A 16557-nucleotide genomic window follows, 5' to 3' on the forward strand; every position below is an offset into this window, starting at 1 on the left:
AAAAGATCTGCCGCCACACGCCCGTAATAACTTGTGTATTTGCATCCAGTTACTTAATTCAGATTTTGCTTTGTTTTTATTAAATTTGTGATTGTGAATATTTACATTGATTCCAAACAGATGCATAGAATTTTCCGTTTGTTCATTTTTTTCATATGTGTATGTCTGTCAATTCGCGAGTGTTTTCTTTCATATATCTTAAGGTGTTTGAAATGTAATATGTCCGGGAATAAAACAAAGGGGGTTTTTGCGCTGAGGAGTAAATCTTCGCAGCGTCTTTGCTCCGGTGAGGGGGTGCCGTGCTCCCCCCTCCAAAACAATTTTGTCTATTATTTCTTGCGCTCTCAACTCACATGCAGTATATGCTCACTTGTATGAAAGAACGTCTTCCCGCCATTTTTCAAAAGCAAAAAAAAAACCACACAACGTAGGTTCCTATTTGTTAGACGATCACAGCCAAGGCCAAGCTTTTGAATTTTTAAATTTTTCGCGGGCCTTTCAAACTTTTTCAAGGTCATTTAAAGGCGGGAAGTTTGGGTTATCACAATATTAGTAAGAATTAGCCCAGTCCACCCCCTCTTTATTTTCTTAGAGGGTATATCATTTGCTAAAATCAGTCTTATCTTTACAAATACTAGCTCCACCCACCCACCCTTTATTTTCTTATAGGGTATGTCATTTGTCAAAATTAGTCGTATTTTAGGAACTACTAACCCAGCTCACCCCCCCTTTATTTTCATGGAGGGTATACTAGGGTAAGGTTGCCGATATCGCACCGGTTCCTAAATCGCACCACCAACAGTTTACAGTAAACTATCAGCCAAACTTGTCATCTATCGATAATTTTAGAAACTAAATCAAATTTACCGCCGACAGTGCAAGAATCATATAGGAAACTTTATTCTGTCATAACTTCCAAGTGAAAAGTTTATTTCACGATAAGTCGAACATAGTTTCAGACGGTGTATGTAACGAGTTACTGAAGAGGTGAGTGTTTATTATAAACAGTTTTTTGCGTATCACGAAAGTACATAATGTGTTTCAATTAGTCCGTACACTAAAATGAGTATTTTTTAAGGGGTTAACGTTATCTATAATTTTGTGTTTAAAAATGTCCAGTTTCCTAAATCGCACTTATTGGAAGTTTCCTAAATCGCACCGGTGCGATTTCAGGAACTTGCCATTTCTGTAAACATTTTTTTGTTTTCGTAAAGATTTAAGAAAATGGCCAAGAGCCAGTATGGTTTATGGGATCCACAAAGTATGATGCGTTGTATAGAAGAGTATAAAAACGGACAAATAGGGTTAAATAAATGTTGTGCTAAGTGTGCAATCTATTGGTGGTACCCATACAGAAAATAAGTCCACTACCAAAGGGAAGCAAACGATATCAAACACAAAGAACCAAAGGAGCGCAAAAAGCAATGCTTTTAACTGCCAGTCCCTACAAGAAGCAACTTGAAGCCTCAAAACAGTTTCAAGCGCAAAAGAACAACACGAATGCTGGAAAAATAGTGAAGAATGTATTTTCAACGACCCAAATTAACAAACGTAAAAAGAATTTTAAATCTGAAGAAGTGGAACCTCGAGCAGGGCCTAGTGGCCTTCAAAAGTCCAAGAAAAATCTTAAGATAATAGTCAATAAGAACGAATGGTACTGTTTTCTTTGCTGCGAGGCAAACATCGAAGACATGGTTATGTGCCAAAAATGTTCAAGATGGGCGCATGAGAGCTGTGCAGGATTTTCGGGGGAAACTTTCAAACGATCCTTTGTGTGTGATTTATGCTTATCTTAATTCTCATTTGTAATGTTTTTCTAAGTATTAAAGAGTTTGTATTAAAAAACAAATTAACTACCTATTCCTCTTCTATTCTGCATCAATTTAAAGATGGTGCATTTTAGGCACCCCGTGGTGCGATTTGGGAAACTAGGTTCCTAAATCGCACCAGATGCAAGACTTTCTAAAATGTCTTCAAAAAAATATTTAATATAGTTTTAAAAGTACGACAATTTTATTTTATATGCCCAATATATAAAGGAATGTGTTAGAACTAGTAACGTTACCAAAAATAATATTGTTTTTTTTTTAATGGAGATATTCGAAAAAGTGGTGCGATATCGGCAACCTTACCCTATTGTCCAAAATCAGTCTTATCTTTACACATACTAAACTTCTTAGACTTTTTCTCCATTTCACTGACTTATTTTATTTACTGTAAAATGGAAATTGATTCTATTCTGAAAAGATTTAAAGCAAAGTCATAGGTAGCCCCGTTTTTTATTCGCTAACATCTTTACTTTATAATGCATTTCAAAATCAAACTTCTAAAACTTAAAAAAGTGATTAAAAGTTATTGAGACAGAACCTTCCCCGTCTCTGAAACACATTCAAACAAATTCACTTTCTTAGATAAATGATAAAATTTGATTTTGCATGTTTTTTTTCTTGTGATAATTCCCCAAAACCGATTACTGTAAAATAAAGTATATTTCACAAAACTATGAAATGACTTCATCAATATAATGGGACAGAAGAATATGCAAATTTTAATTAATGTTTGGTGTTGATAATAATTTAAAGTAAATTTAAACTCAGATTCTTCGTCGACTGTAACCTTCATTTGACGCTAAATTAATACTTCTCTTTGCTTCAAAAAGAGAAATTTGTGTAAAGTTAATGTTGTGGAGTCAGCCGCCTCTGAAATCGAATCACTTCCGTGTTGGTTGGACTTTATTTATAGAACTATTTACTTATATAAAGTACACAACCTAAAAACTTGAAGATATTTACTAAAAACGTTTTATATATCCCGCAAATTTCAAAAATTAATGTCGTAACCTAAAGAAACACCCTAATTTTTGTTAATTTCATTTACCTTACCACTAATCCCCCTACAACTTTCACACATTCATTTTAAATTTCTCACGCCGATGGATCAGCTACTCTGATGACCTAAAATGTATATTCTGGAATGTCTGTTTTTATCTATTCTGGATCCATTTTCGTGTTTCCAGGTCATTTCAAGTTTTTTGTTAGGGTTGGGGGTCTAGTTCAGTTAAAATATTAACTTAATGTCTAACATGCAATACTATCTTTAGGACGGCATTCGTTAAGATTATTTACTCTACACCGTGACCTTTCCAATCGAACACAGATTTTTTTCGGAATGTTTTTAAATATTAAATTTAATGAGTTGTGTACACTTCTCATGTACTTATGCATGATATGTCGCAAAATGGAAAAGTACGTGCTCTTTCATCTTGTCAAACCAACGGCATAATTGTCTTTTAATTTTGTAATTTGTTTTTTGCTGCTTCCACATTTATATTCACCCGGTGCCTGTGGACGAAATCCTCCATTTTCCGGGAGACGTTGAAGAACCGCGTTGAAAATTCTTTGACCTGATAAAATTTTTTTAGGAAAACCTCTTTGAAAGCACTAGCAAAAAAAGCGTCAACAATTTTCACGTGAAGCTTTCTATTGCTGAGCCATAATTATGTTGTACCTCGAAAGTAAAATTAGCCCGTCGCAAATGTTGCTTAACAGCTGAAGTAGAAGCCTCTTCAGTCGTAATTTAAGCGACAAGTTGCTTTGAAGCAGTAAGAAAAGTATCCAAATTTGTGAGTTTTACTCAAAACCTCTTTTTGCGTTTTTGCGTTTCTTCACCCTTCACTTGGTGGCCACTCAATTTTTTCGGACGCTCATATTTTCATTTAATTTAAAAACAGTAATCAACATATTTTATTTAAATCATACAGGTATCAATAGCAAGGTAAAAAGAAAATAGATCAATACGAGAATAATTGAATTTAAATTAAATATCCTCCTTGCCTGTTACACTTTCGTAAACCATTTTCCTGCCATCTTCTCTAGTATTTCTTCTATGATTTTCTCTCTTTATTTTAGTTCATCACACTCTTTCCTCATATGTTCTATTGTTTTTTGCTCATTCTACACATTCTCTATTCCTCACTTAAATTTCCTCAATATTTATTTTCTCTTCCTTCATTTCCGCATCTAAATCGGACCATGATTACTTGCTCTTTGTTTTTGGTTGGTACTGTGTTGCACCTAGAATTTCTTATCCCCTTCCCTCCTGCTTCTTTATACGAAAATCTCTTCTACAGAGCTCCTGCCACATTGGTTGTCCTTGACTTCTCACTCTTCCTACTTCCTTCCAGGTATAACCATTGCATTCGTAGTATTTTGCCATCATCTCCCGAAGTTCTTGCTCGCAGTTCTTCTTTTTCTCTTTCAAGCATTTTTGTAATATTTGACAGTGTGGCCTTTCATCTACTCGCTCTCTTTTCCGGCTGTCCTTCCGGCTTCTAGTGGTAATTTTTGCCTTTTCATGTCTTCCGTCACTATACAATACTCCGGGGTTTCTCTATCAAGACCTAGTATTTATTTCAAATATCTTTCTTGGATTGTCTCTACCTCTTCAAACTCTGTCCACCCCCAGATTTCTACTCCATACATTAGAATATTTTCAATCAAAGTATGAAACAGCATGATACGTCTCTTCCAAGTATCGCCAAATTTCTCTTCTGCAATTCCTCATACCATCCCCATGACCTTGCTAGCTCTTGTGCATACGCTCTTTACATCTGTGCTCATTGAGTTGGGTGAGTTAAGGTAGGATCTCAAATATCTAAATTCCTTCACTTCCTCTATTCTCTATGTCCCCATTTCTAAACCCTTTCTTTTTTTCTTCTACCTTTTTCTATAACATAATTATTTTTGTCTTATACATCCCTTCCTTCTCATATACCTGTCAAGATTTCTAATCATATCTTTCATTTTTTTTCCGTCTTAGGTTATCACCACAATTTCATCCGCATATGCAACACCCAAACCTTTTTCTTCCAATCACTAACCCTCCTATCTGTAGTTTGCTAAACATTTCTTCAAGATTTCTCATGTAAACAGCGCAAAGACTTATTAGACTTAGCGGATATCCTTGTCTTACCCCCTTTATCGTATTAAAATTTTTATTCTCTTCCCCATTCTCTTCTCAGTACCATCGCATACAATTCGTTTTCAGCAATGTTATTCCTCTATAGTTTTCACTCTTCTCCCTGTATCCTTTCATGTGTACGGGGCATATTATCAATTCACTCCATTGTTTCGGTATGCTTTCATCAATCTACACCTCGTTTTAATTTCGCGGATAACATTGTCAGGGTCTTTGGCCATGTTTCATTTGGAATTCCATCCTTTCCCGCTGCCGTGCCCTTTTTTAGTTTCACTAGTTGCCTTCTTACTTCTTCCTATGTCCACTTTGTTTAGCTCTACTTTGTAATTTTCTTCTTTTTCTTCTGTTTCATTAATTTATTGTCTTTTTTTCTATCTCTGCATCCCAATTTTTTTGCTTGTATTTTCTTTTTTCTTTCTATTTTTATTAATATAGTTCCATTATTCTTTCTATGATATAATTTCCTTTGTCTTTTGTGCTTCTTCCTTCATTGCCTGTTTTTGTTTTGTTCTTTGCATTTACTTGTATATGTTTCGCTGACTTTGAGGAACGCCTCTCTTGTTATGTTTTGATGTTCGTTTTCTTATTGCTTTCCTTGTTTCTCTTTTTAAGATGCAACATTCCTCATTCCACTAATCATTTTTCCTCTTCCACTTCTTCTTATCCTAAGTTCTACCTTAATTTCTGCATCTTTTATCAGTTGTTCTAATTAATCTCATTTTGCTTGGGTATTAGCTTCAACAAAAGTGTGCGTTCTTAGCTTCTCTTGATACACCCCACTAGATCTTTCACCCCATATTTTCCTACTTTCTCCGCTTCTTTTTCCTGTTTTCTATCATATTCTTCGGCTTCAACCTCCATTGGTATATGTTCCTTTTTCCTACTTTGAACTGCGAAATTTCCTTGCATGCATTTTCATTCTCAGTTCTACATAGGTTAATTCACCTTCAACATCGCCCGTTTTATTTCCATTCGAGATTTCCCATCCTCTCTCTGACACTAATTGCAATAGTTGCTTTCCGCTCTTATTTTTACTTTTATCTTTGTATGTTCTTTTTCTATCATTTTCTGTATTGCCTATTCTTCCTCATTTTTCTCCTATTCTTGCATTGAAATGTCCGTCTAGAATTACATAGTTGTCATCATTTATTTCTATTTTGCTTTTTTTTTTCATTGTTGTCATGTTCTTACTACATACCGTTTCAATACGCCATTTGTTCCCTTTTATTATGATGGTCCATACCATTAATCCTTCTTGTTCCCTATAGTTTGTCTTTAATTCTTTCTTTCTTGTTCTACCCCCATCTTTTCTTTTCTCATTCTGTCCTCTGACATATCCAATTAAATTCCCTTGACATCTTTCCCCAGCCTTTTATTGTTGTCCTACTATATCAAAATTCGCTACATACTGACACAAGTAACCTCCTTTATTCTTGAGTCGGGCGACTTTCCAAAAAAGGATTCTCGTTTTTTCCCCGTTCTGCTGTTCCTTTTCTCCACTCCTACACAAAAATGCAAAACAAAACTGCTCCGGAAACATGAATATGAACGTTGACACGTGTAAAAAACATTTTTGAAACATTTATGGATCCTGAACTGCCCGGAAAATGTAGTAAGCAGTTAAGAACAATATTTTTACGTATTTATTATTTGAAGCACTACACGAATACATGAATACCAAATTTAACGGACGGCTGGTTTATTCAGGTGATGGTCTTTTGCGTGTATTGATATTGATGTCAGAATTGACATCACTGCGGTATTGAAATTTTCCATCGTTCACAAGCAGAAATTTAAAAATTTAGTCGGAATACAATATCATGGAAAATGTTGAGTCATACTAAACAATCATCATTTTAATTAACTGTAGTAAAAATGGTCATTTGCTAAGTAGTAATTAAGTCTCCCTAGATTAATTTGTATCTACACCATGAGTGCTTGATGAACACAAAGATTACTGGTACTTTAAAAATTAATAGTTTTGAAGTTCCAAAAAGATGATCTGATAAGTATATGGTTACAAAAAAATAGTAAAATGTTTTTTTATTGTAATGGTAACATTTTTTTTAAACTGATATCACTAGAACTTAGCATTTATTCAAATCAGTGATGTCCTTGTGCGGTAACTTTGTTTTCATATACCTACTTTTTTTTTATTTTTTTTTTAGTTCCTCTGCTATTTGTATTTGATCACAATTCCTTCCTGCATTTTATTATACAACTTCATTAAGTAAATAAAATACAATCCATGCACGTTACACAATAATTGTTATCTCATATAATAACATATATATTTTGAAATAAGAATAATAAAATTACCACTAAGCAAACACGGTTTGTTTCTTCTCTTTTCATGATTATCAAACATATTTAGGACATACTAGCTTATAAAGTAGTTATTGAATGTCTATACTTAGATCGTATAGGTCAACGTTTTACCCCTTGAAAGTCCATATCTTTGTGAAATATGTTACAATTTACGTAGGAAGAAAGATAAATATTTAGAATTATCGATCTGATAAACAAGGGAGTAGTTCTAGGAAAGTCAATACACTGGAGAATGCAGGTTGTCAATAAAATAAACACCATTTATTGAACACAGATGGACATGTTACGTATAACAATGACCAACTTCGTGTTCGTAATTAAACAAAAACTTCCCCAGAAAAGAAAAATCTTGTTGACCAAAGTAGATACAACGAATGGCCGATTCTCATACATACCTAATCATCGCATTTCATAACTTTCAAGATGAGCTTAAAATTTGAAATGGTTTTTATCGATTTGCGTGCTTATGGAGCCGATCCCTATGCCCCACCTTTGACCTAATTTTCATTTAATTAGAGTTCCACAATGGATTGCTACATTAATGCAGTGTAGATATATCTAGTGCTTCTGCAACAGAATGTTTTTATTTCGAAAACAGCATTGAAGTTCCCAAAATTAGAGATGATGACACAAATCATAACTGTTGCAAAGTTGTCTGAAGATTCATATTATTTTTATGGCTGGGAATAACATTTTACTCAATCATTAGCCCTGAGTCTGAATCACCTTAAATAAAGTCATTGTTTACTCAAAGATGTACGTGAAACTGTAGGTAAACATTGTCACTCATTCATCCTTAATTAGTATAATTTGGATGATCTTCGTTTGTTTTGATAATATTAGACAGTATGTTTCACCTAATCTTATTTAAATAATTTGCTTGTTTGGGTTTATGTGTAACAACTAATAAAACAAGTATTGTAAGCACCTAATTTATTATATATTACATTAGTTGAGCAAATACAATTAAGTCACCTTTAGAAGTAATAGTGGTGCCAACAAGCTTATATAAAATAATGCGCTAGCACTACTCCTCCATCCAGAATTATTGCAGAAGTCTTCAGTACACGTCGTACAAGAAATCTTCTCTACTTGAGCCTTACTACACTCGTATGTATCTCCTTTGTCAAAACTGATGCACCTCTTTTCCGTTACTTGTGTTTTATTAGCATCTGAAATCTTCGGGTTGTTATTGTTACAAAAACAGAAAATTTAACACCTTTGTAGACGTAGGTTAAACAAGCTGCTTGTTTACTGCCGACATCCACTGCACAAGTTTCATTTTCCAAACTGTCACATTTAAAATCTTTGCATTTTTTACACACTAGAGCTCGACCTGAAAAACATATATGAAAGTTGGCGCCATAACCTATCGATTTTTATTTTCTGGCTAGACTTCCTGGTGTTATTTGAGGGTTGGAGTGTTTATCTATTTGTGTATCTTAGCAACGCCCTAATTGTAGATTTAGAGCATAAAATGCCCTGGAGAGACTTCCTCAGAATAATAAATTATACATATTTTGTCTCAGAGGGTGATGATAAAACATCGCTCCACAAACAGTGATTGATTGTTTTATATCTATTACATTGGGTTTATCATTTCGTTAAGATCCTTAAGTGACAAAAGCTAGTATTATATTACGACAACCAGATTTCCACTTTTTCTGTAGATTTTATTAACCGATTGCTACAATAATTTAATATACATATCTGCAACTACAAGAACAAACAAACAATTCTAACAAAGTCGTTCTGGTACTTTTACAGTTTTCAAAATATCTGTAATTTTATGGTAGATATTGTATTGTACGTTAGAACACCTGGGATTGGTAAATAATGACAGAGTATTGACACATTACCTACTTAACCCTGTAGCCGCCCGCATGCAAAGTAAATGTATGCTAGGGAGTGCTACATAATTCTTTGAAATGAACCATTTTAAGTTACAACATACATTTAACCGCCTCCATTCTCACTTAATTATTCTTCCAACGAAGTTAGTATTAATTTACATTAAAATTGAACATAAAAGAACGACAATTTGGTCGATAAGGATTGTTTACTGAACAAAAAAATAATAATTTAAAAAATTTTTGGGCCCATATTTCAACATTATTTCTCTTTTCAATATTTCAGCATATTTTAATTTACTAGGTACTTAGTGTGGGTACATGAAATCGCTCCGACTGTTATTATATTATACAGCTACTGTTGTGTACTTGTTTGGTTAATAAATAAAGAAAATGAGTAATTTGTTAATACGTCAGTCATTATACTTCAGGAGGTTCTGTGTTGTAACACAGACATGAAGTTTTTGAGTTGAATGATGAACTGAACCGTTTAGTACGCATTCACAGTATCATAATGAAACTTCTGTGCTGCTAATGACCTCATCATGCTAATGCAATCGTAGGAAAACCTGCGGAAATTCTTATTCAATACACTCCACTCCTACAAACACGGGCAGCGACAAAAAAGGTACACTGACGTGAAATTTATTTTGAATTTAAACGATATGTTTTTCGACATCAGCTGATATAGTAAAGACAAAATATGGAGCCACTGGAATTACGAATCTTATTTAACCTCAACTCTGGTAAATGTTATTTTCAACTTCTTGCGGACGGTCGTAGAGAGGCGTCCGACTTCCTCGAAAACGACTGACAGTTAAGAGACCTGAAATTCGATGACGTTAGAGCGTAGTTATTTGGTAACTGCTGCACCAACGGTACTGTCTGTGAAGTAGCAACAGGTTTTTTCTATAGTGCGGTGTCCTGAATTTGACATTTAAATTTGGTGCGGGAGAAAAAATAACGCAGCGAAACAGCATTTGAAAAATTAAAAATAAGAAAAATCATTAATGACGTAAGCATAGAGGAACGGCACCCTCGGCTTCGTAGTGTTAGGGTGATTGGAATGTAGAGCCCCAGATAATTTTAAAAGGGGTCCTTGAGAATTATCATCAGTTGAATTAATATCATCGTGGACTCAAAATGGGACATGTATTTTATGTTTATTTTGCACTTTTACTATATTAATGTTTCTTACATTCGAATTCAGCCGCATTTAATATGTGCCCAAATGTATTTTTTTCATATGTAATTACAACACGAACGTAGAAAGTTTCTAGAAGAAACAAGAATGCACAGTACGATCACGGAAAATACATACTAATGAAATTTTATAATATAATTAGGACTATTTGGTTGACAATGAGCTGACCCTTCGTATTTAGATCCTTGCAAACTTCAAAACCGTCTCATGTGCATATGGGTTTAGAGTTTTGTGGGTTCATACTATGCAAAATTACATAAAAATCTATTGAACACATATAACACAAAAATAAAAAAAAAAGATCAAAAAATGCACTAGAACTGGCCTCTAAATTTATTAATGACTCCAACAATACACAAAATATAAAAAGAGTCATTAGATTATTAAAAATGTGTCTACAACAAGACTTTTTTAACTTCAAAAAATAAATATAGAAAGCACAAGGTTTAAGAATGGCGTTCGTAGATACAAGAAAATTGTTAAAATTCTTCAGAAACGTGGCTTTTGAAGTGTTTTTTTGTAGTTTTAAGTCAATCAGAAACCACACGGGCTCGGAAAGAGCAACGAAACCATCAAATTTTAGCTAGAAACAGTATTTTTGTCGATTTTTATTAAATCTGAACTATATTTCAACATTTTTTGATGATTCTCAGCATCTGAGCGACGAAACACACTTAGAGCACTAGCTGAAATATACATGGACGGACTAGAAAATACTTACTTAAGATACTTAACCCAAAGTCACTTTACTAAGACAACATTATAATATGAAAGAAAAGCATACAGAAAAAAGACGATAACAACAATTAGACATGTTTCTAACGTGAATTAACGGCATAGAGAACACTCTGAATTTCTTAGACCTCACAATCTTGAAAAGAGGAAATCAGTTGAAATATAGAATATACAGAAAACCTGCAAATACGGACACCACGATCAACAAGAACTCCAACCAGCCACAGGAATACAAAGTGACGCCTTTTAGGCCCTTTTTAACAGAGTAGACAAGCTACCAATGAATATTGAAGGAAAGACAATAAAGTAGCAAAAAACGATTACACCAAAATGAGAACATTAATAACAAAAGGATCTTTTACGACAAAATAAGATTTGTAGGCAACATATTAGAGAAGATTAAACGAATTCAGACCAGAAACAAGCAAAGACCACAGAGAAATAAGCGAGGGTATACAAACTAATTTGTATAGAGTGTTCAAGGATTTACCTAAAAGAAACAGGAAGGAGCATGAAAACAAGAGTAAATGAACACATTAATAAATATTCCAAAATCCAACAACACTTAATTAAATTCTACAACAGTTAGACAAAGAACATACTAAGCTATATAGCAATCCTTGAAACTAATTACATTAACGACCACACAGAACTAATGTATAGACTCATCTTCGATAGATTACTAAATGTTGAGATATTTTCAAAATTTGACAGAAATCGAACAGGAAACACATACATCTTGGCATTGTCATGCGGTCACCCGTTCACCAAAAAAGTTTAAATTTTATGTGAGTAACCACCCCAGTGGAGGGAATTTGTTTACTGTAATAATAGTAAGAACAACTATAGGACAGGTAAGACAAGTGAAGATTTCATATTTTTTTATTTAAATGTTGTAAAGCCCGAAACTGGTAACGTAAAATGAAATAGTGCAGAGAAAAAGGATTTGTGATTAAACAGATCATTATAAAGCACATCCATAAGGGGGATAAGACAACTCATGTAAATTTTTGTTGTTCGAAATTATTGAGAGTGTGGAGTAATTATCTAACAAACGATTTTTAATGGTAAACTTAATGGGGAGATTCGTGTTTGTGTGAAACGTGCAGCTAGGGCCAATAGCGGGTTGTTTAAAGTCGATTTATAAAGTTATCGCTGACGTTGCTGTTCGCCTTTGACGTTGCCGTTGTAAGATAAATACGCAGCGAAGGTATGCGTCGTTTATATCATCCGTTAACGTTGCCGTTGAAAGTTGGTACGCCGTTGAGGTGACGTTCGAGGTGACCAACTTTCGCCGTTACGTTGCCGTTGACGTTGGGTTTGCAACCAATCAAATTGCGGTAGTGTGCAGTGCTGCCAGTTTGAAGGAAAATCCCCTGAAGTAGTGGGAGACATTTTTCTGGTTGACACCACTAATTCCACAAAAATCAAATTTTGATAGAGATAATGAGGTCCACTAATATTGAGCCAATTAATCACCTGTTCACCGAAACTCTCATATTTTAAATAACTGCAATCATTTTCTACACTGTAGCTTCCTGTGGGTACTTATGGATTGTTAAAGATTGTTCTCGAGGTTTAAATCAACAAGGATTTATTGGTATTCGTCTCAAAAAAAAATTAGGTATTATAACTACAAGGGCTTACATTTTGCCATTTCTTCTTAATATGTAGGTATAGCCTTCTTTTCACAACAAGAAAGGTAAAACACGTTTAAAATGGTAAATTTTTGTAGGAAAATATCGATTTTACAGTTAGGCTCTGCCCCTCGGTCTGGCAACGAATGAAAAATTAATCACGATTGGGATCGAGACGGACGGACGATTACTTAAAAACATATTTTACATGGTAATTTCTCGTAGAAAAATGAGGATTTTACAATTAAGCTCCGCCTCTCGGCTCGAATAAAAAAAAGATCATCAGAATTGAGATAGGGCGGGTGGGCGGGGCCTATATTTTGCCCTTGTCTTCTTAATATACATATTCATCTTTTCACAACAAGAAACTTAAACATGGTTAAAATGGTATATTTTTGCAAGGAAATATGCATTTGCAATTATGGGGCGGAGCCTAAGCCACCCCATCTCAGTTGTGATGACTTCTTTTATTATTAGAAACTTAAAACACATTTAAAATGGTAAAGTTTTGGTAGGTCTGCCAACGAATGAAAATTTCATTACTATTTAGATCAGGCAGGTATGGGTGGGGTTCTATCTTTGGCTTTATTTTTTTCTTAATATACATAGTATTCTTTGAACAAAACGATACTCAGAAACAAGTTTTTAATTTCTCGGAGAGAAATAAGGATTTTGCAGTTAGTCTGCGCCTTCTTGGCTCACGACGAATAAAAAAATCATCAGAATTGAGATAGGGCGGGTGGGCGGGGCTACATTCTGCCTTTTTTTATTAACATGTATAGACTTATTTCGACAACATGAAACTTAAAACATGTCTAAAATGGTAAATTTTTGTAGTAATCAACTTAAATCCTCCACTTTTCTTCTACAGTTCTTTTAAATACGGCAAAAGCTGAACATCAAAGTTACTATCAATGGCAACTTGGCAACGGAGTTTATAAATGACAATTTTCAGCTCTAAACGCAACGTAAGCGAGAACAGCAACTGCAACGTCACAGCAAATTTGTAAATCCACTTTACTGATTGCTCGACCATAATTTAAACTTGCCGATTTTCCGTCTTCAGAATGAAATAATAAACAATTTGCCCACCATACTTTGGATATTACGGAATTTTTCCAACCTTGGAATTCACCACTTTGCATTTGAACGCATTCCCTCAAACAATAAAAAAAATATATAGGTTTCCATTTCCTTGACGATTATAGTTCCATGCCAAATTTTGAATTTTCCGCGTGTCACGTTTCACGTTTATGATTTGTTTGGGTTATCATAATAGATACTTTATAATAAGGAAACAATTTTGCAGAATTGATTTGCTAATTACAATTGTATCTTTTCACTGTCTTATCCTTTTGATTTTGGTTTATTTAGCACTCTATTTTCTAAACTTTTGTAAGAATTTATAAATACATTTAAGCACCTTTAAATACAAACATTCTATTTAAGCACTAAACAAACTATTTTACGAGCACAAAATCAGTTGTATTGTTTATCAAAAAACGTTAGCTTGGGGTTCTAAACGGACAATCAAATGGCAACTTTTCATGTTAACTGTTGAGAATTAATAATGCGAATGTTTTTTTGCAAACTATTAACAGAAATTATTATTTTTGCCGATTCTTTAACAATACCACAATATTCAGTAAATATGACCAAAACTACAACAACCAACTCCGTTTTGTGAAGGTTAATCTCAGTTCGTATAATTAATTTGTGTTTGTTGTAAACCATTACATCACTCACATTTATCCATTTAATCCAAATCCACAAACCATTGAAAAATATCTCACTAGAAATTACGTATAAATTTTAGACTCCTAAAAATATTTCTTCAATTAGTCTTGCCGTTATTGTGATATTCATAACAAAAGCGTTTGTTTGGCTTAGTACCTCCTTACTACTTAATTCGCTTCCTTTTGATTTAACTTTTGGATTTTTTTATATGCTTAGGATCTAGGGCACAGGACCAAACACGAGAAAAATCACCAAACTTTCTCACACCTAATATATTTATGTAATTAAGAGTAAAATTTTTATTATACATATAAAACTTAATTTAAAAATGTAATTAAGTACTTGACTTGTTTATCCGATGTACTGTAGTATTTTCAACATTAAGTTGACCCGCTGTTGGTTTTTAGGTCTAATAAATCATGTTTGTACTCAACTACGTATATTGCTGAACAGACCCTAAGTCTCAGAAGCACGCCAAATGTACTATAATATACATGTATCTAAAGCACTTAATGTATACAACAAAAGCTGAAATACATGAATTAAATTTAATCTTTTTATAACATTTTATATTATCTTGATCTACAAAGCTATTAAAAACTTCAATCACATTAGTGGATATCATTATTAGATTTATAAAATCTGTATGAAGTTAAAAATAATGATGCGTGTGTATATCTTACACATGTAGAATGAATTTTTGTTAGTTACAGTTTTATTGGTCATGATTTTTCCCTACTCTGTTGCATTATGATCAAATGACTAAGTAAAATGACTTAATCACACGGAGTCGATATTTTAAAATATAGGTTCCATATTAATACAATCTTCGCATCAGATATTGAATTTTACTTGAAATTTCATTCATATCAACAATGTAAATCACGCACAGCACAAGACTTATTGGGTACCTTGAGTCACTCTTTTAATAAGGTAGGTATGGTGATTATGTCTCCCATATTTTCTTATTTCGTCATGCATAATGGTAAAATCGAGTACTAATAAGTAAGTGTTCCAAGTTTTACTTACGTTAATTAACTTAAATTTAACTTATAAACTTTTTTCTCCACAATGAACGCCAAACATAATTATCTTAAGCAAGATAAACTAGACTGTATACTTCACAAAAGTGTAGACTGTTTGTCTACATTATTTCTGAGAAAATTTAACATTTCGCTGTAAATTTTAGATTTTTCTAACGAAACTGGTTATACTACCTGGTAGGAATTTTACCGCAGTGATGACTAATGTGTTAAGTAACCACATATTTTGAATATATTGTACACAAACATAGCATTTTTTCTGTAGAATATCAAAGTTAAAAATTAGAGGTTTCACAAACATGTTCACGTAATTTCCAAATTTCGAAAAGTGTAACGATCTTGTGAAAAATATTCGAAATTTTGGAGATATATTGTCGATATATTTCAATGTTTCAAATTAAATCTTAATGTGGTGATAAATTTCAGCGTTGTAAAAACAGTTTCTTGATTAGCTTAGTCGGCTTGGCGCGCATTCTACCAAAACAATTAGAACACTATTTTCTGATTGGCCACTAATACCTACAATGCAACGGAAGGTGCTTCGATTTGTATTTGAACTATGATAACAAATTTACACTGAATTTTACAGTTGTAAGCCATGTGACTACCGATAACACTGGTTGTAAATGCTTGTAAAAAGAAAGCAAAATACCCACTCCTAGTGTGTATTATTTTAATTGTTTGATATTCTTAATTTATCCATCACAACTGCATGCTATAGCAAGGTGTTCAAAATACAACAGTTAACAAAATGTTTGCACCTAGGTACATTAGCACGGACATTAGTGTGCCCAGTGTCTTTAAAGAAATCTTGATCAAGTCATGGCCAATGTGACAGACAGACTAAAAACATAGCAGCAGAAACAGGTACAATGAACTTACACGCTTGGACAACGATCAGACTCAGTACAATGACAGCCAATTTCGCCATTCCATCAAATTACAGCGAATATTCTCGAAATAAACACAACTTGACCTACCTAAAACGGAATATCGAGCGAGTTACGTTTGAGTGAATCAAGGTCGCCATCTAGCGCCAATTACAT

The 16557-nt window shown here is 33.6% G+C and overlaps 1 protein-coding gene across 1 annotated transcript; it reads right to left on the reverse strand.

Moving 5' to 3' along the window:
- Positions 1-8223: 8223 nt before the first annotated feature.
- LOC135133022 (uncharacterized) lies at positions 8224-16501 on the reverse strand. The gene is made up of 3 exons (XM_064061252.1): positions 16394-16501; positions 8525-8641; positions 8224-8477 (listed from the first exon to the last, which is right to left on the reverse strand). Exons 1-3 carry the CDS (start codon positions 16440-16442, stop codon positions 8272-8274), a joined length of 372 nt encoding a protein of 123 aa, XP_063917322.1. The 5' UTR covers positions 16443-16501; the 3' UTR covers positions 8224-8271.
- Between the last annotated feature and the right edge of the window lie 56 nt (positions 16502-16557).

Source organism: Zophobas morio, unplaced genomic scaffold, assembly GCF_036711695.1.
Source record: "Zophobas morio isolate AGI-343-1 ecotype UQ-CSIRO unplaced genomic scaffold, CSIRO_AGI_Zmor_V1 ptg000021l, whole genome shotgun sequence".
Taxonomy (NCBI): Eukaryota; Metazoa; Arthropoda; class Insecta; order Coleoptera; family Tenebrionidae; genus Zophobas; species Zophobas morio.

What these genes read in the sequence shown, in the direction of transcription:
- LOC135133022 (XM_064061252.1), bottom strand. Translation starts at nt 16,442, where the DNA reads ATGGCGAAATTGGCTGTCATTGTACTGAGTCTGATCGTTGTCCAAGCG. An exon ending in TCTGATCGTTGTCCAAGCGT is followed by an intron (nt 8,642 to 16,393) that starts GTAAGTTCATTG and finishes TATGTTTTTCAG; the next exon opens with GTCGAGCTCTAGTGTGTAAA. An exon ending in TTTAACCTACGTCTACAAAG is followed by an intron (nt 8,478 to 8,524) that starts GTGTTAAATTTT and finishes CGAAGATTTCAG; the next exon opens with ATGCTAATAAAACACAAGTA.